The sequence below is a fragment of the Suricata suricatta genome, chromosome 2, assembly GCF_006229205.1.
Source record: "Suricata suricatta isolate VVHF042 chromosome 2, meerkat_22Aug2017_6uvM2_HiC, whole genome shotgun sequence".
Classification (NCBI taxonomy): domain Eukaryota; kingdom Metazoa; phylum Chordata; class Mammalia; order Carnivora; family Herpestidae; genus Suricata; species Suricata suricatta.
This window is the reverse complement of record NC_043701.1, coordinates 83,511,408-83,532,201: the sequence shown is the minus strand read 5'-3', so window position 1 is coordinate 83,532,201 and position 20,794 is coordinate 83,511,408. Positions and strand designations below refer to the sequence as shown.

Below are 20,794 nucleotides of genomic sequence, written 5' to 3'. Positions count from 1 at the left end.
TTTTCCATATTGATCCCCCAAAGCTCATGGAATTTGCCTTCTATTAACCCGAGAGGCACCTAGTTATGTGTGTGTGTGCGTGAGCTGGGGCGGGGGGGGGGGGGTTGTGAACGTAACTAAGACCGAGTGTAGGGTGTATGGTGTCTACACAGCTTCTACCAAAAAGGTGGTGGGCCTCCACATCCATCCATCTGGCTCAGTTTGATATGTGGGGCCCTGAAATGGGTACCTCAGAAGGTAGAAAGACAAATAAGATGAAGTACCTCTACTTTGGGAATTTAAGTAGGACAGAAAGGTGTGCACACGCAAAGCTGCTAGGAGACATGTGTCACAGGAGAGGTGTGGTTGGGGTGAGAGTGAGTCAGGGAAGACTCCTTGGACACGTTTGGTGGGCCAGGACTGGCCCACAGATGGAATGAGGGTATTTAGAGAGGACACAGAAGCGCAGGACAGGAAGAGAATCCCAAGCCTGGAGTCAAAGAGGCAAAGGCAGGAACCAAAGCAGGCTTGGCCGAGTAGAATTTCTGTATTTGATGGATTTGCTTCTGTAAAGGCTATCAGATGGAAAGTTCTGGAAAACAGGTATAAACTTAGGACAGAGCAGAGAGACTGGGGTGAGACTGTGGATTATAAAAGTGGAGATTATCCTCACAGGGTCACCATGAATGCCAGGGAAGTGGGTAATATTGCAAAGCAAAAGTAAGAACCATAGCAGACGTCTACCTCAAGGGCACAGAGAGCACCAAAAGAGATACTGGGAAAGTAAAAACAAAAACAAAAACAAAAACAAAAAACCTGTCAATGGCAGAGGGAAACCAGGAGGCTGCACTGTGCAGATGGCCAGCAAGGGGAGCATTCCAGAGTCCCCTGTCTCTAGCAGAGGCAACTGCCATAAGACTGACCCTCGTCTCTTTGTATCTATCATTTGTGCTGCAAGTATATCCAGATGCCACACGAGATTTTCATGAAGTTTGGCAGGTTTTACAGAAGGCTACTTCGGCAGATAAGTACAATGTGTACAATTGAGATGAGCTGGCAAAACCCCTTAGAGCCACGAAGGTCTTTGCACTATGACTTATCAGTGTATTCAGTTCTGAGAACAATTTTATTATTGGAAGATAGGACCAAATTCTGCAGTCAGATAGAAAATTGTAACAGGGAGCACATATGTCCACAAAGCAATCAAAGAGTCCACTTTATTGGCTTGACTGTTGAGATCATTTGTGAATATTCAGGTGCTAATTGTTTGACTCTGTTAACATCTATCTGCTGGCAGATACAAACAGAAAAATGGAAGCAGGGAGTAAAAGTTTAAGAGTAATAATTGGAGGGAAATATGTCCAAGTTGAGCACATTTGGCTATGACTGTTGTGAAGTGAGCAAAGTCAATTTAGACATTTAAATTGTCAAGACTTTTTTTGATGACCATCAGTACCCTCTGAAGATTAGAAGTCGGTAGGAGTTACTTATTTCCTCCTAGACAGCCTTGCTGTCGGGTGGCATGTTTTAAGGAAAACAAGTTTCAGATAGAATTCTACTTGATGTTCAGCTACTTAGTGATAAGAAGGCAGAAAAACATGCATTAAAGCATGGTCCAAGTTCCAATTTTGTTTGTTTTTTAAGCACTTTGACAAGCACTTTGCATAAAATGATTTCTCTGAGATAAATACAACCATATTCTCATGATTGGACCACTTAACCTTTTAAATCAGTGAAGGGACTCTTCACTATGGGATGAGGGTAGACGGCACCTGTTCTGAATGAGTTCTAGAATTAGGGTGCTCCACCAAAGCATTTGGCTGATTCTTTTACCCCATTCATGCAAGGGGTAAAGTACTTGCACAACATTCCTAGCTCTGACAGGTGTTGAAAACCTCTTCTTTCTCCCAAGGATAAATTGTTTCTATTAACTCTCTGGAACAGATTCAGAAAGTAAGTGTTAAAGCACCTGTCTTTGAAGTATGGACCTCTGATTATGGTATTTCAAATGTTCCCTAGCACCCCTAGAGTATAAACTAAATTGCATATACATATATTCATGATACTGTCTAAACTAAAATATATTAGGGTAAATTACAGAAAATATAACGATGATCTTACTTTTTGCATGACTCGGGGAAAAGCCAGTGTGGTAGGCTGAATAATGGCTCCCAAAGATGTTCATGTCCTAATCCCTAGGGTCTGGACTATTACCTTCTGTGGCAGAAGAAACTTTGCACATGTGATTAAGTTAAGCATTCTGACAGGGCGGGTGGGGCGTGATCCTGGATTATCCGGGTGCACCCTCAGTGTGATCAAGAGTGTCCTTACGAAGGGGCCAGAAGGAGGAGAGACTACAGAGAGGGGATGTGATGATGGACACAGGGATGGAGTGGAGGCAGATGGAGGAAGGGGCCACAAGCCAAAGAATACAGTTGACCGCTAGAACTTTTTAGTCAAGTAAACAGATGCTCCCCTCAGAGCCTCCAGGGAAAACCAGCCCTGCCGATACCTTGACTTTAGTCCAGTGAAACTGACTTTGTACTTTTGAGTTCCAGAAATTTGTAAGAGAACAAATTTATGTTGTTTTCAGACACTAAATTTGTGGCAATTCATTACAGCAACAATAGGAAATGAATACAGCCATCAATATTAATGTCAGCAGCATTTTGGTCCAACTCATGGAAGTTTCCACTAGAGCTGTTTTGAAAACCCTTGCCACTCATGGCTCACACTTCTTAGGTCTATAAAAAAGAGCCTGCATTGTGGGCCATGGAGACAAGGGGAGGAACAAATGGTGGAGATTTTGAAGCATTTTTAGGAACAGACTCAAAATCAGTCCTTGAATCTATAAAAAGTAAACCGTTTCTCTGCCTCTCACGGGACACAATGGGACTAGATCACCCTTTGAATGGAAATCAGGTATAATGAAGTCATGTTGCTCCATTTAAACCCATTAGGACGATATTCTGGCCAGGTGTCAGGTGAGCCTGGGCGATGCTCCAGTGGAAGGCTTGCCTGATAACACATAATGGGAGCACTGGTTCTATTCCCAACCAAGTGGGCTGCTTTGCCGAACAAGCATTAGGCTGTCTTAGCCCACGTAGGGAATGTTAACGTACCAAAATGGGACATTGAGTTAGAGGAATTCAATTCCACAAGGGAAAGGATTTGAAGTAGCTGGAGGCTCTTGATTTTCAGGCTAGAGGTGGAGAACTGCCTAGCTTCTAGTCTGTGCCGAGACAGAACTGAGCAAAGAAAATCAGCAGAGCCTTTGGAGGATTCGCTTTTGGAGAGATTTACTGTTCAAAGCATTGCTGTGAAATCAAATACAATCCGAGGTGATGGGGAAGAATTGCAACAGCCTTAGGTTTATCATTTGTATACTTGTCCCCAGGTTGTCATAGTGATTAAATAAGAATACGTCTAGCTCTCTGATCACCTGGCTCAGTCCTTTACAGGGAGGCACGCAATCAATGGCAGTTGCTAGTTGTAACAGAAGAACGTTATGATCAGAATTCAGGTGGAAGGAGACAGGTGCCAAAATGCCAGACCATTGGGTTGTTCTAGGGGGTCCCTGGATAAGCTCCTTCTATCTATGTGTGCAATTATATGTACTCCATAGGCCACCAGGGAAATAATCATTTTCCACCTAAAGTGAATTAGCCGTTCCCGTGAAGCCTCAGAAAATAACCTGTTTCAATTCAAAACGATTCCTGGATTTGAGGTCAAACACTTAGATGACTATTCAGGCAGGTTACCATGCCTTGCTAACTCTGCCATTTACCCACTTAGTCAACCTCTTAATATAATACTGACTTCTTTCTTTGAGCTGCTTTCATTCAAAGGCCTGCTTGAATAATCCTATGTTCCCTGCCTTCAAAATGTATCAATATTTACGACATTCTCCTACATAACACAGTAAAATTTTAAATATCTGAAAATTATCATTGCTACACTACTGTTTCCTCTATAGACCCTATTCATTGTGCCAAGTGTTCTACTAATTCTTTTTACTTTTTAAAAGATTCTTGTTATTGTTTGGTAAAAGATTATTTATAATCTTCTTACTCACCCTTTTAAGTGTACAGTTTTACAAGTTCTAGCAAATGCATAGGAAGCCTCTTTTGAGGAGGGTTTCCTGACCCTCCCCAAGTAGTAGGACATCTCTAAAGGTCTGGGATCTGTGCCTGCAAATTTTATTCTGTTTCCTTCCCCCAGCTCCCTTGGGTCATCGGTGCCCTAAAGGTGACACTGTTTGCTGTACTTTCCCAGCAGCTTAAGACTTTTGTCCCACAGGAGGCTTTGTGCTTTTCACAGAGGTCAGCTGCTTCCTTCCCCTGGGCCTGCACCACTGGAGAAGCCGTAGGACTCGCCCTGTCCCCAGTCTCTCTCATGAGCACTGGTGAGGTCCCCGAAGAGCTCATGAGACAGTGGGTATAAATTCCCCTGTGTCTGGAGCTCCCAGGGGTCCTGGCCTCTCACACGAGCCCACACTCAACCACTGGTTAGGAATTTTCACTGAAAATTCTTGTGTGACATCTGGTGTCTCCAGCAGGTAAGAAAGTGCCTGTGCCTTGTCTCTCCTCAGAAGACCCTTTGTTTCCTTCGATTTTGAGCTAGGTGCTTGTGCTACGACCACAGCTCTATGATGCTCTCAAAAAAAAGTTGTGCTTTCTTAGATTAGTTAGCGTATGTTTTATTGTGGATTTAAGAATGAAAACAGCCTTTTCTAGTTTCTAGAAACTTCCCTAAATGGAAGCCAGAAGTTTATCTGATAGTTTTTGATCATCTATGAATTTGATTTCTTTTCTTACTGCACCTTAAATATCTGAACAATGAAAAGGGTCACATCCATAGCAGAACAGATCTAAGGGTAAGATTCGGTGGTTCGGAAGCTCTGTTTAAAATTTAGATTTAATTACACCTTCAGTAGACAGGTTCTTTCCTGTAGTTGCATCTGATCCAGGCTGGTATAATTGTGTATCATTTTCCTGAGACTTGTAAAGAAAAAAACCAGATGATTGGAGAGCATTCACCTCTGCCAAGTCAAGGGGTTTGCTTGTTGCCAGACAGTGCATTCTGAAATGTACAAGAGGAAGATTTCAAGTATTTTGAAAGGAAACTGATAATTAAAAAGAAAAAAAAAATGGCCTCTTTATAGGGATACCCAGCTGCCTGGAATAGCTACAGTGTTAACAATTACATATAAAATATCTACAATGTGAAGTAACACAAAATAAATTCCTGACCATGGAGCTGATCCTAACATGATTAGTGGCTACTTTGAGGTTTTTCCCTCAGGGCTTGGCAGTAGCTTTTAAGTTTGCTAGGAAATTGTGTAATTTCTTAAAGGAAGCTGGTTAGTCATAAACATTTATTGGACATCTATATTAGCTGTCGTAGGATCCAAAGGATTGTAAAAGAAATAATTATTCTGAATAATAGGTGTCAAGTTCTTTCTGGACCCACTTTGTCTGAATACAATTCCCAGTGATAATTCGCTATCATATCACAGTCCCAGCTGCTTTGTTCTCCACGCTCTTCTGTCCTTCCGGACTGGGGCAAAGCCAACGGTCAGTCTTCTAGTGTTCTCTCGTGAACCTTCGATCCCCTTGCACCTGGCTAGGAGCCCTCCTGACACCGCCCCCCGCCCCCCAGCTCAGGCCCCCGTGGTCTCTAGCATCTTCCTGACACCCTCAAGCTACCTTTCAACCAGGTACTCGGTCAAATAAAGATGTCCTCCTTCACCTCCACAAAAAAATATGAGAAAACATATTTATGCCGATGGGTCACTTACTGACACACCTTTCTTAAGAAGATACACTTCATATAACTTTTGGTTCTTATTTTCTTTTTAATTAGAACAGAGAATGGGAGAATCTCAGGCTGGTGTCTTCCCACCGCCCTGCCTACAACTCTGTGAACTGGCCACCCAGTCTCTATGTAGACAGACCCTTCGACCCTTCATATTCAAGATGAGGCTGCACGTCCACTCTTAGGGCATGTTTGTTAGGAGGTGTAATGAGGTTGGTCTGTGTTCCACAGATCCCTGTCTAGTCCTCTTCATACCTGTGTTAGCTGTGCAATATTCGGAAACAGAACAGATTTTTCTCTTCGCCTTTCTCCTGCTTGAATCTCCAGCTTGGAAGCTGAACGTGGATTTACTGTCTTGGGCTTATTTAATTGGCGCCAATCCCTATCCTGGGGCTCTGGTTACCATGTTTCCTGGTGAGAGAAGACTATTCACTCTTGAGTGTGAACTGAATACAGAAGACCAGTGATCTCTGCCTATCTCCTGTCACCACTGAAGCAACTAACAGAACTAACAGAGGGGCCTCTCCTTCTTCCCAGGGGTGGAGGGTCTCCTCACGCCTGAGACATCCACGCACAATACTGTATTAAGCCTTTTCCATGGGCCCACTGTACCGCAGCATCTTGGCTCAGCAGTTACCAAGATGAAAAAGACCTTAGGCAAATGAATTCTCTGCAATCTGACCTTTGTGAGGAACTTGGCTTAAGTCCTCTGGAGCTGAATTGAAAAGGCAAAACTGTAACCCCATACCTGCCTTCCATTTAGAAATACATGGCAGAGATGACAAGGACCTAAAAGTTTAGCCAAGTCTTAAATCCAACAAAAGTTGTGCATTTCTTTTCAACAGGAGCCTCCAGTTATATTCATCTTATTTTGTACCCTCTGTATAAAATTTGTTTTAATGAAAAGGTTCCCTCTTAGGCATGTGTACAAGTATGCAAAGATATATAAAAGTGTATTTTTTGATGTTTTATTTGTAACCGGGAAAAACAACCTGATGTCCATCACTAGGATAATGGGTAAATTACAGTCTCGTTATTTAATGGCATACTGTATAGCAGAGAAAATTCACAAACTAGAACTATGTATATGTACACTGACAAATTTTAAGTAGATGATGCTCATATTTAAAATAAAAATTGGAGGAGCACTTTGGTGACTCAGTTAAGCATCTGATTTTGGCTCGGGTCATAATCCTGTGATTCATGAGTTCGAGCCCTACATCAGGCTCTGTGCTGACACCTCAGAGCCTGGAGTCTGCTTCAGGTTCTGTGACTCTCTGTCTCTGCTCCCCCACTGCTCACACTCTGTCTCTGTCTCTCAAAAATAAACATTAAAATAATTTTTTTTAATAAAAATTGAATGTGGAGTGCCTGCGTGGCCTCATCAGTTAAGCATCTTATTCTTGGTTCTGGTTCAGGTCGTGATCTCACGGTTTGTGGGTTCGAGCCCCATTTTGGGCTCTGCACTGACAGTGCAGAACTTACTTGAGATTCTCTCTCTCTGCCTTCCCACAAGCACACATTCTCTGTCTCTCAAATTAAATAACCAAGCTTTAAAAAAAAGTTTTAGAATACAATTGATTGTATAAATATATCACTCATTTGAAGTTTAAACTAATAAATATTATCCATTGTCTTAGAATATATATGTAGTTAAAGCATAAAAGCATGGACCTGAGTGATGCCTGTTAACTTCAGAAAAGATTTCCCCTCTTGTTAGGAGCATGAGATTGGGTACATCAGGGGTTCAGTGGTATCTGCATCATTTCATTTTTTAATATGGTGATATTTGGGCCAGTGTTTGCCTTCTTCGGGATAAATTTTTTGTGTCTGAAATATTTCATTATTAATACTTTTTAAAAGAAAGGGTTCTGTGGCGTTTAATAAGTTTGAAAGCCAATGAGCTAGGAAGGAGGGGTGAGGAACGCCAATACTCAAAGTTACAATGGCCTCCAAGCAAGGTGTCCTGCCTTCTGGCTCTCGAGCCCTAACAGGCCATGGCAAAATGCATATTCTACTCCCACCCCTATCCTGGATTCTGACATTTTCATTAGGCATCCCAGCGATTCTAGTAGGCATGGTCAGCATTCCTTTGACAAAGATGTTCAAGGTAAGCAGGTGAAACCGTGGGAGCTCATGTTCCCACAAAGCTTTGCCACAGACTCATTGCTAATGATTCAGAGTTAAGCAGCATCAGAACCATGACTGTATACTCAACAGGGGTTATTCTGCTTCATGCTCAACATCATGAAAGCCTTTTAAATCTGTGTAGGTTGGGGGCAGGGGGCAGGGAATAGGAAATAATGTTAAGGTGTGGGAAGGGACAGTTGAAGTCCTGAAATGAAAAAAAATTTATTTTCAGAATTAAGGAGGTACTAAACTTAGATAAATAGATTCATGGTACAGATTATCAGGGCTGAAACTAATAGCCCTTTTGCATCCATGGAGTAGAAATGCTGTTATATCCTCTTTTCCTCCATTATTAAGATAATACATGCTTTTAGCATGTCAAAAACACAGAAAAAATGTAGAGAAGTTTATAAAAATCACCATTAGTATCCCAACTGAAATAAGAGCTGCTTGTTATTTGTGAACTGATTGAGATCATGTTCATAGTTTGAAATTGGCCAAGGTGGGAATGATTACACCATAGAAATAGGCAAATCAGCTCCTTCACTTCTACCCTAGATTCAGAAGTTAAACGTTTCCTAGCAAAGAATCGAGCCCATCTGACATACATATTTCCCCCCAATTTGTTTTGTTAATGTTTATTTATTTATTTTTCAGGGGGGGGGCAGAGAGCAAAGCGAGGAAGACAAAGCATCCCAAGCAGGCTCCACACTGTCAGTGCAGAGCCTGACACTGGGCTCAAACTCATGAATGAGATCATTACCTGAGCTGAAATCAAGAGTCGGACACTTAAATGACTGAGCCACCCAGGCACCCCTCCCCCTCAATTTAGATGTTATAATGCAATGCTGAAACTGCAAGTGCATAAGACTTTTCTGAGTTATCTTGGGGAATTAATGGGATGATCCCTTTTTCATATTATGTGTAGGGGGAGCAAGGACCTCAAGGCTTTCCGGGGCCAAAGGGCATGACAGGCCAAGGCCTCCCTGGCCGGAAGGTAAGTATTTCAGGGCCTTAGAGAAATGTTACGTTTAAGATCCCAACAGAAGAGCACTTCTACTGGTCATTCATCCTTAAAGCTCTCAGAGGAAAAAATGCATTTGAAAGCAAATCCTTGTGCATGTCCTTTCCTAACTATAAACATGCTTACTTCATAAAATCTCATTTTCTTCATCCTTAAAAGCCAGCTGATAAAGGAACAAATCCTTACAACATACTATGTACAAAACCCTGGATAATTCTGGTGGAGAACGTTATAATAGTTGAACTTCCCAAAGGCAGTGAGCTGATCCAATAGTATCTCAAGATCTCCTCACCTGGAGATCTCTGGCTCATCATTAGATTATTAGTACCTGGGGAGGGAGGGTGGAAGTCAATATAATGCTCCCCATTTTTTCTCCTGTAGTATATTTGTATCAACTAGCACCACAGGTCTTTAAGAGATACTGCTTAGAAATGAACCAAATTTTAGAGTTTTTCTTATTTTGTTTTAACATTTACACTATAAACTTTTCTTTTCCCCATATTACAAAGGGAGAGCATGGAGAACGGGGCACGGTGGGAAAGAAAGGCGAGAAAGGGGAAATTGGGGAGCCCGGATCCCCAGGAAAACAGGCAAGAAGTGATTTTTAAAGTCTTACTGTAATTTCATACATTAGCTAGTTCCAACCGATACTGACTGTTACTCTTCTTCCTTTAAGTAGGGGTTACAAGGACCAAAAGGAGACGCAGGACTTACAGTGAGTATCCATCCTGAAGGGTAATTGAGGGGTTTGTGCTTGCAAAATTATTACATTCATGTTTTAGCTTCAGAAGTATGAATTCTTTTGACACAGAGCTCCAGTTGCTTTCGAAATGATAGCACTGCTTACAAGCCCCGTGTTGACTGGGCATGAGGTAACTGATCTGAGCATCAGGGAGACAGGGCACTGGGCAGCCCTCACCCAGCCTGGTGGGGATGGGCCATGACTCCCCTCTGACCTCTGCTAGACATGGTGACACGGAGGTGAGCTGTTTAAAAGAAGCCAACCAACCAGAAGATTTAATTTACATGATCCTTCACCTTCCTCAATGGGGGTTCTGTTTCCTTGAACAGGCTCCCTTAGGAAGTGCTCTGAGAACAACCCTCACAAAATGGGGATTCCTTTTAAGTAAGGATGCACGTATTCAACAGAACTTGTGAAGCAATGACAAACTTTTCCCCATGCTCCCTGCATCACTGCAAATAAAAAGCTGACTTGTTAAAGTCCCACAGGGTGGGGAAGTTTTAGAATTTCTGTGGCGAAGTCTTTTTCTTCCTTTCTTTTTGGAAGGCAGTATGTCTCCTGGAGTGGAGAAGCAACAGGAACCTTCTCTTTTTCCCTCTGTTTGATTGTTCCATGGGTCATGGTCTGGGGCTCCTGACCCATGTGCTGTGCTAAGTGAATCCAGGGGTGGGGGGTGGGGTTCATGTGGTGACCGTAAGACGTGAGAGCTGGGCATGTGACAAACAGGATGCACACTTTTTTTATGGCCTGTTTACATTTTCCTCTTTGTTCTTCCTAACCACAAGTCAGATACCCCCAGATGCCTATGGGGCCCCCAGAGTAGCAGGGTGGTGTATGTAAAATGCCCAGAGGAACATTCCCCATTGGTTTATACCCTCCCACCTATCCCCAACTTGGGAAGAGGGCCTGGCTTCCTTCATCCATTCATTTGTTCACCCATTTCACCGACACTTACTGAGCATGTATTCTGAGTCAGACTCTGCCATGGGTGCCAGGGAAATCAGCGAGATAAAAGATGTGTCTCTGAACTCAAGGAGCTCACAGCCCATTAGAAAGACCAGCAAAGGATGTTTACCTGCAGTTTGATAAATGCTATAATAGGAGTATATATGCAGACCCTGAGAAGACAAAATGATGTGATGCTTGAGGCCAAATTAGGCTTTTATCTCTTGAGCAGAAGATTTTTAACCAAGAGGGAGAGATCTTAGAAATGGGGATGTCATTCTGCTCATCTTGGCTTTCTAGATTCTAAAAAGGGCCTAGCAGGGAAGGATGAAGGAAGGAAGAGAGAATTTGCATTAAGTGAGATTCTAGTATATGACTGGTACTGTGTAGGCTCCTTCACATCTGTACCACCCTTACTGGGTAAGGTGCCTGGGGGCACATGTTTTAGAGGGCCCACTCTGGACCTTTAGTGCTTCTTCAGCTGCACCCTTTCCTGGCTGAGGAGTCCTCAGGGCCAACAAGCGTGACCACCTTGAGCTCATGGCCCTGATACTACACTCTGGATACACAGGTTCCCAGAATTGCCTGCTAAATGGCCCATTTGGAAAGCTGACAGCATTGGCCTCTATGCCTGGGTCCACCCAAAAGATGGGCAAGGGGCAAGTGTTTTCAGGGAATTTGGACAGAGCTCAGAATTGAGAACAGTGTTCAACACATGAATGTTGGCCCAGGCCCCAAGCAGTGGAGAACTGGTGGGGATGGGGGTGCAATGAGAAGGGGACAGGCTATTGGCCACAGCCCTCTCTTGCCCAAGACTCCACGTTAATCCATATGATAGCCCCATGAAGTTATCTATACTTCAATGAAAGACATGCTAAGTCAGATAGAAGCCTGAGCTATATGCCTGAAGTCACCTTGCTAGCAAGTAGCAGAGCCCTCGTAGCCAGAGTTGGCTTGTCTGGTACCAAATCCAGGCTGCTGCCTCATGAATGCTGTTCTTAGAAAGCTCTTTATTCTTCTCACCCATGTTCTCTCCCTGATCACATATATCCCCAAACAGCTGTCAGTTGTAGATTCATTCCAGACTAGCAAATTACTCTTTTTAAGAGGCAGATACCATTGACAGAGTTCAATGTTGTAATACTCCGTGCCAAATTGCTTCAGAAAGCCTATTTCTCCACCTGTCCCTTACATGCTAGCGTTTCTCAGTGTCCTCACCCCTGTAAATCTCAGCAGACCAACATGGCTCCTTGGCTCCAATCCAATAGTATAGCACTTACAAAAGTATTTATTTGTCTACTTCTTACTAGACCATGAATCTTTCGATAAATTTGCATATAAATTTATGCCTTCATCATTGGCAGAAATAGCCAAAGTGGTAACTGGGCAGTTTGAATGGAAATAAATAAAACCATTTTAGTCATGTAAAAGCAAAGAATTGGAGGAAAAGATTGATATATGTGCATACTAAAGCATTTTAGACCCAGTTACGTCATAAAAGCACATTGGAAAGCAGTAAAATGCAACTTTGATATAGAAATTATTTTTATAAGTCAGTGAAAGAGAAACATTTTAATAGAATCTAATGGACGAAGGACATACAAAGAATTTGCACAAGAGGATACAACTTGGAAACATGCTTATGAAAAAAAATTTAGCCTAAGAATTGCCTAAGTATAGTTTAAAATACTGCAATATCTTTTTCTACAAAATGGCAAAGATTATGTAATAGTAATAACCAGTATTGTGTTTCTAAAAAAAACAGGCTTTCTTACATCCTGCTGTTAGCAGTGTCCGTTACAACTTTTCTAAAGGTCACTCTGGCAGGATGCATGGAGAGCCTTAGATGACCATGCATCTGACTTCAGTAATCAGGGGTTTCAGAATACTTAATAATATGGTAAAATAATTATGATATGATGTTATGTGGAAAACTGTAATCATAAAACTTGGTGTCTAGTATTTTCTCCACTTGTAAAAAAATAAACATAAATACATAAATATATCTATTCCTCCTTCCAAATTTATTATATGTGTGTGTGTGTGTGTGTATATATATATATATATATATATATATATATATATATATATATATATATATATGCATTTTCCCTTTCTAGACATGTCCTGGTTTCAGATTTATTATTAAATGCCTCTCTAAATGTCAGGGATGTCAATGACTTCCTCATTTTATATAATTTTATAATATGGTATTAGGAGTTCTTTTTAAATAGCTGCTTGGAATCATTAGCTTTTACTCAGTTTAAATTAAAAATACAATACAATTAAAATGCCCTGAATATTTTCATATGTGTTTCTGTTAAGTCACATCACCAGCGATGTCATCTTTACCCCAATTCTGTCAGGACTGATTTTTTTCTTTAAAACTTTACTTTTGTAACTGTTAAATTTTATCTTCTTAGATCAGGTTCATGCCTCCTTCCTGCTGAGATTTTCTGGGCTTCTATTAAGCTAATCACTCCATCAGCTTCCTGTCTTTGACAAATATAGAATTCTGCCTTCTGTTGTGTCATCCTTGTTATTCGTAAACGTGCTACTCAGGCGCATTGGCAGCTCCGTTTCTACCGCCCGCCTCCTCCCGGGCTCTTCTGCTGGGGCTGATGGCAGCAGGATGAGGGGCATTCAGGAACATGGGGACATTTTGTGGAAGTGCCTAAGTCAAAGTATTAGGAACCTGGGGCAGAGATTTGCAAATCTGGACAGTGGTAGAGGAAAGAAAGAGGGAATACAGCATAGAATGAATTCTCTTTTGGCCCCGGGACTTGCCTCGGCTGCTCAGCACACGTGGGTTAAACTGTGTAACTGATTGCTCGCATTGCCCGCACCTTTGCAAGCAGTACTTCATGGCGCTAGACTCTCTCCTAGGAGTCTGCGTGCATAGCCTCATTCTCTCTTCACCACAGCCCTGAGACACAGATACTGCTAGGTCATCTAATGCCCAAGATCACACAGCTGATAGATGCTAAAGCCACAATCTGAACTCTGAAAGTCTGAGCTAGGACATTTCACAACGCAAATGCATTTCAGTTCTGATATGTTATGGCCAACTTTTAACCCCTGTGCTATTTATTTTCCTCGGTGAAAGAATAAAAGCAAACAGAGCAATGCTGATTGTAGAAAGACATAGCCTTTAGGACAATAGGAAGAAATATTATGGTCATATAATTAATACATTTTCCTTTTGTCCTCCAGAAAGAAGAAATTATCAAAATTATTTTTGAGATATGTGGTAAGATTTGACTGTCAAGAAGAGAATCATCACTTTGAAGTACCAACCCCACTATGTTCTGTGTTGGTCAAGATCATTGTGGTCACCAGAGATCTATATGATACAGCTCATGGGAAAGTTTGAAGCTCTTTTGAAAAGTCAGTGGGAAGTGGCAGGAAGCAGTGAGAGGGGCTGTAGGAATCCTGATTTAAAAAAAGAAATCATCTTCCTAGGGTGGTTCAGAAGAGTGAAGATCCTGGCCCCAGAGTCTGTGGGCCGCCAGGCCTTTTGTGAGCACACAGCTCATTTGTAGTCAGTGACATTTACCTGAGCTTGGGAAGGAAAAACCAACAAAAGAAATATGACCACAGGGGCCTAACTGGTATTTGAATCCAGCCTGGCTGGTGATTACAATGTCTGTGTATTTCCTGAAGCAAGAAGTCTTTCTGAATGGAGTTTTAAGCACTATTTCTAGAGTGCATTTCATTTCAAAGGCAGGCTGACAGAGTCAGGAGGTCATCTTGCTTCAGAGCTCTACCTAAATGCTTCTATGGCTAAATACGTTTGACGTAAAATAGAGTTAGCAGAAAGAGGAAGAAAAGAGATTAGCCAAAAGGCAAGATTAATAGACTAATGAAGATATGAGAAACTTGTGTGTTTAAAACAGACAGAGGCAGAAATGTCATTGTTTTTCCATACAGAGAACCCCTGAACTGGCTTGTCCCCCAAAAGACCTCTGGGCTTAAGAACCCGCCTGGGAGTCTGTATGGTGACAGGCCAATCTAGACGTGGCTTCTGAGTTCTAGAAGCCCTGTAAAAATAGCACCTCGTTTCCTCATGATTTTTTGTGGTAGGGCTGTTGGGCAACACGAGGCTATGAATAAACCAATGGAGTCCTGAAAGTTCTTATTTCCTGGTGACTCTAACGATGGCTTTGAATGGTAAACCTTAAATAGAAGTTGTTTACTGACCAGCATCCTGAGATCATTCTCCTCAAAAAGGTTTCACAGTATGGAGGGGTGCTGGCCTCACTGAGTGTGTGTGACTCGGGACACACACTCAGTAGCTGGGCGCAGCTCTTCTTAGGAACAGTTACAGGGCCTAATCCTTCCCCTGTGCTTAAACATTTTCAGTCCATCACTTTACCCATTGCTCATGCTAATGAGCAGATAGCAATTCTCACATAAGGATATGATTGAAGTCTAAAATAGTAGCTTTCAGATTCCATTTCAATTCAAATTCTGGAAGGATAAAGAGCGAATTGAGGATAGGGTTATCTCTTAGGAAGAGGGAGGCCAATGTCATCAGGAAGGCATACACAGGGATGCAGTCTCTTGTAAAAATGTATTTTTTTTAATCTGAAAAATTGGCACATAGGTGTTCATTATTTTATCCTTCACTGTGTTTTGGTGGGGTTTTTTTGTATGTATGTGGGGTTGTTTTTGCAGTATTTTTTTAAGTCAGCTATAGAAACCTGATGGGGGACAGTAGTTAGCTGTGTTAACCCTCACAAAAAAGGAAGGTGATAATCCAGATCTCCAGTTCATCCCTGCCCCTCTCTCATACCAATCTGATACCAACCAGTAAGCTTTGATTTTCATCTGTGCGATGTTTCTACCTCAACGTGCATCTTTTAGGTTGTGGGCCCAAATGCAAAGAGACTCCTCTTGAACTGCTGTTCGTGATCGACAGCTCAGAAAGCGTGGGGCTGGAGAACTTTGAGATCATCAAAAATCTTGTGAAGACTCTATCTGACCAGGTTGCTCTGGACCTTGCTACGGCCCGCATAGGCATAATCAACTACAGCCATAAGGTGGAGAAGGTGGCTCATTTGACGCAGTTCTCCAACAAGGACGACTTCAAGCTGGCTGTGGACAACATGCAGTATCTGGGGGAAGGCACCTACACAGCCAGCGCTCTCCACGAAGCCAACCACATGTTTGAAGCTGCAAGGCCAGGTGTAAAGAAGGTGGCCTTGGTCATCACTGATGGACAGACAGATACCCGAGATAAAAAGAATCTGACCCAGGTGGTGAAGAAAGCCAGTGACATCAATGTGGAAATATTTGTGATTGGGGTAGTGAAGAAGAATGACCCCAACTTCGAAATGTTCCACCAAGAAATGAATCTAATTGCCACTGACCCAGACAGTGAGCACGTTTATCAGTTTGATGACTTCATTACCCTGCAAGGTAAGACTCAGCATCAGGTGAAGGGAATTTATGTTATTCTTCCAAGTACAACATCATTGGATTATTCTGACAAAAAAATGGAAATCAGTAGGAGGCTAATGAGGCTTACACCAACATTTAATTGAACACATAAACTTTGGAAGGTAAAACCCATTTAGCATCAATCCAGTTTAGAGAGTACAGTCTCCTATCTTAATTCATTTGGAATAAGTGCTGAGTTGGCCTTGGAGTTTGTTAACTGGGTTATCTATGGCTGAGGGCATGGCTAAAAAGAAAGAGTAGGATTTGGGGTATTTCTAAGACTATCAAAAAGTTACCTAACTTGAATAAGAGATGCAGTAAGCCAGCAGCAAAGCAGAAAATAACCATGGATGCAAAATGAATTAAGAAGTACATGATGAATGAGAAAAAGTTATGATAATTTAAAGAGATAAGAAATGCAAGGAGCTGGGATGATTCGATTCTAGTCTCTGTTTTATTTTCCATTCTCTGCTCTTACAAAATATGAAGATAATGAAGAGTAAATAGATGGATATCAGGAATTTTTAAAAATTTATTTATTTTGAGAGATGGGGAAGGGCAGAGAGAGAGAGAGAGAGAGAGAGACAGAGACAGAGACAGAGACAGAGACAGAGAGAGAATCCCAAGCAGGCTCCATGCTGTCAGCGCAGAGCCCAATGTAGGGCTCGATCTCAAGAACTGTGAGATCATGACCTGAGAGGATATCAAGAGTCAGACACTTAACAGACTGAGCCCAGGAGTGCCCTAGAAGTTTATCTTAGAGTACAACGTTGTGAATATTCAGTATGCTAATCTGATGGGCTTCCCTTTACTACTTTACCCTCTCACATGAACTCATATTTTCCAGTGAGTCATTCTACGACACTAACTCATCTACCATTGCAGTAGGGTCAGTATTGTTTCACAAACAGTATGCCAATTATTTAGAAACCGATGACTCATTCCAGCTTGTGAAGTAAGTAAAATGTGTGCTTAATCTGTTTGCAGTCTTAGGTTTGGCTCCCTCTTTCCTTCCCCACCCATCTTGGAGTGGGGTCTGACGTGGCCCAGCACAGACCTGCCTTGCCATGGTGTTCCTGGCCTACTCTGGGTCCTACCACAGCTCGCCGGAGGGATAGCATGCCTCACTCAGAACCTTCCCACTTACACTTTCTCCCTTTCTCCAGGCCTTTTGAACCTCGGGTTTCATTTCCTTACACACTGCAGAGACTGGTGGGTTTATCTGGCATAGTCAATCTCGCCGGACTGTTAATGTGCTACAATGGCCATATTCAGACATACTTTGTTTTAATAATTAAAGAGCTTTATCATTTTAACCAAAGGAGTTAAAATTCATTCCAGCCAATGAGGGATATATTTTTGGACTGGCTGGCCTTTTGCTATCCCTAAAACCAGAGGTAATAGACTATTACACTTCTTATGGGTAGGACTTGCCCTTTCCACAGAGTAGCTCAGTTAACTGACACTTTGGATAGCAAGGATTTAAAGTCATTCTTTTGCCTATATTTTAGGCTGTTGTATGTTATTAAATTAAATTGAATTATTTTATTTTATTATTATTATTTAAGTTTTTAAATTTATTTTGAGAGAAACAGACCGTGTGAATGGGGGACAGGCAAAGTAAGAGGGAGGGAGGGGCACCTGGGTGGCTCAGTAGTTAGTAGTTAGTAGTTAAGTGTTCACCTTCAGCCCAGGTCATGATCTCATTGTTTGTGAGTCTGAGCCTGCGTCAGGCTCTGTGCTGACAGCTTGGAGCCTGGAGCCTGCTTCAGATTCTGTGGCTTTCTCTCTCTGCCACTCCCCAACTCACCCTCTGTTTCTCCCTGTCTCAAAAATAAATAAACAGGGGCGCCTGGGTGACTCAGCTGGTTAAGCGTCTAGCTTTGGCTCAGGTCATGATCTCATGGTTCATGGGTTCAAGACCTGCATTGGGCTCTGAGCTAGCTCAGAGCCTGGAGGCTGTCTTCAGATTCTGTGTCTCCCTCTGTCTCTGACCCTCCCCTGCTCGTACTGTCTCTCTCTCAAAAAAAAAATTAATTAATTAATTAATTAACATAAAAAAATTTTTAAAGAGAGAGAGAGAGAGAATCCTAAGCAGGCTCTGCACTGCCAGCACAGGGCCCAATGTGGGGCTCAAACCCATGAACCATGAGATAATGACCTAAGCCAAAACTAAGAGTTAAGGGCTTAACCGACTGAGCCACCCAGGCACCCCAAATTGAATTATTTTAGATGCCAAAATGCTTTAAAACTTAGTTCACTGAGCAGTTGACTTCAAGTGATGTGAAAGTGTCTATTTATTTTAAGCAAAGTGTGGAAGATCTCTTTAAACACATTTTGTTCCTACTGTCCCCCTTTTATACCTCTCTTTTAAAAGACACCCTGAAGCAAAAAGTGTTTAAAAAGAAGTGTGAAGATTTTGATTCCTACCTCATTCAAGTTTTGGGTTCTCCATCACTTCAACCTGGATTGGGGATATCAGAGGAAGAACTTGGTGAATCTACTCCAGAGCCTCAGGAAGAAATTTCAGAGTCCGTGAGTAACTGTCTTGCCTAATTTGTGAGCTTAAAATTGTGTCTGCTGTTTTACATCAAAGACCGTCTTGCCATGCAGTGTCAAGAATCAACTGAGGGAGGGATGTGTATTTTCGGGTCCTTGGCTATAAATAGTAGTACTTTTGTCTTCATATTTCTAGTTCTGAAATAGCTCTGGGGCTTGTGAGCATGAATATGATTTTCTGAAATATTTCCACATTTTATAAGTGATTATTTATTGAGTGTTGCAAATAATCTTTTAGTAGTACACCTGAGTTTCCACCACAGAAACTGTGCACGCCAGAATGGATTAACACTACACTCTTTGAATCACCCAATTGCCCTGCTCCGCAGAGCCTTTCGCACCAGGTCACAGCTCTCCCTCATCCTCTGGGTAGACGCTCCTCACTCTGCATCCTCTCAAGTCTCCTCTAAGTGTGCACATGCGCAAGCTGCCATTTTCCATGTTCCAAGCCATGTTCTTGTTCATTTAGCTTCCACCTCCTGTGCACAGAGTGGGGGTGGGGTGAGAGGCAAGGCGGTGCTCTGTTTCAGAGCTCCTCCTCAATAACAGGCGCATGAAAGAACTCCCTTCTGAATCGTTCAGACAAATATGACAGTCCTCACAGCAAGCTTCTGGGCACTCACCTCAGCCAATCAGGTCAAGAGCAATAGCTATTAGGTTGTTTTAGGTGAAAATTAGAGAGCCTCCATAATTACTGGTAAGGGAGTGCTGTGGTCTCTTCCCCACCAAGTTACAATCAAAGCAGATCTAGACTAATCTCTACTACACCTATGGACATCTTCTAGCAAGAGACACACAGGGGTCAGGCCTCGATTCTGTGAGCTCAATGAAGTCTCTGTGCTGGCCTTTAATGAAAGGACATGGAATGTTCATTATTAGCAAGAGCAACAATATTTTAGCACCAGGAATCAGATAACTGTCTAGCTGGACTAAAGCCCTGAGAAGACTCCAGATCACTAGTTGGAGTCAGAACCATTCAGGGATCAGGCTTAAGTTGCCATTCCTAAGGGGACAGACTATAGGAGTCACTGGATTTTTATATTCTGTTCAAAAGAGGGTATAAAAGTCTCTAATATATTTTTATTTGATTAAATGCTGGCTGACTCCAAGATGAGTAATTCCAATGAGAACAACAGAGTGCCCCTGGATTGCAGATTGAAATTCACATACACATTTATACCACATGGTCTATATCAGGGACCAGCAAACTCTATAAAGGGCCACAAAGTAAAATTGGTTTTTTGGGTTCTGCAGGTCATCTTTTGCAATTACTCAGCTCTGCCTTTGAAGTGCAAAAGCAGCCATAGCCAATATTTAAATGAACAAATGAGGCTACATTCAGATAAAACTTACTTCTAAAAACAGATGAAAACTTAGATTTGGCCCATGGGGTTTGCCGATCCTGGTCTTCACTTACTTTAATTTAAAAGTAAATTACAGACACTAAAGTACACAGTTTTATCTCTTCCTGAGCATAGAATGCTCCTGGGGGCCCTTGCCTGCTTGTGTGACTTATCGCTTTGTCCCTCCCCTGCTCAATCCGTCCCCTTCTGAAGATTGCCTATAGGAAGGCAAACCCAGGTTTGATCCAGCAGGTAGCACTTAAACTCTGACCTCTCCTTATAATCAGTGAATTCCATACTATGTATTTGATCACGTACTACCATATGAGGCGGTGGCTCTTAAAACACAGTTCCTGCCCAAGAGAGGTCCATGGCCTATCGGGAAGATGGAACTACAAGAATTATTAAGAACTTCAGCAGAGCTGTGGATGATGCACAAGAGATGTTGCAGCTAATTTCAGAGTAAAGGAAGACTTTACAGAGAAAGTGGCGTTGAGCTGAGTTTTAAGGATAAATAGGAGTTTCTCAGAAAAGAGTAGGGGGAAGGGTATTTCCAGCAGAGGGAATATGTGGGCAAAGGGGATTCCAAAAGGCATGGCATTTTAAGACCTCAGGACAGTTTCAGTCAAACTGGAGCCTAAGATGTGTGTGGAAGAATGGCGAGTGTCACGCCTGGACATTACCCACTTCATATGGCAGGCAGAAGAGCTTGAACTTCACCTGTAGGCCAGGCAGCCAGGAGAACGCAGAGGAGTTTCTAAAGAAAGGATCATATGGTCACGTTGGGTTTCAAGGGGGAATTCCCTGCTGCAG

General features: G+C 42.2%; 1 protein-coding gene across 2 annotated transcripts in view; it reads left to right on the top strand.

Moving 5' to 3' along the window:
* COL28A1 (collagen type XXVIII alpha 1 chain) overlaps positions 1–20,794 on the top strand; it is a 166,980-nt gene that overhangs the window by 134,130 nt on the left and 12,056 nt on the right. For both annotated transcript variants that reach the window (XM_029929394.1, XM_029929393.1), the window contains exons 28-33: positions 8,855–8,923; positions 9,460–9,540; positions 9,630–9,665; positions 13,851–13,887; positions 15,504–16,058; positions 18,457–18,614. In XM_029929394.1, coding sequence (XP_029785254.1) covers positions 8,855–8,923; positions 9,460–9,540; positions 9,630–9,665; positions 13,851–13,887; positions 15,504–16,058; positions 18,457–18,614 — 936 coding nt within the window. The remainder of the gene's footprint in view (positions 1–8,854; positions 8,924–9,459; positions 9,541–9,629; positions 9,666–13,850; positions 13,888–15,503; positions 16,059–18,456; positions 18,615–20,794) is intronic.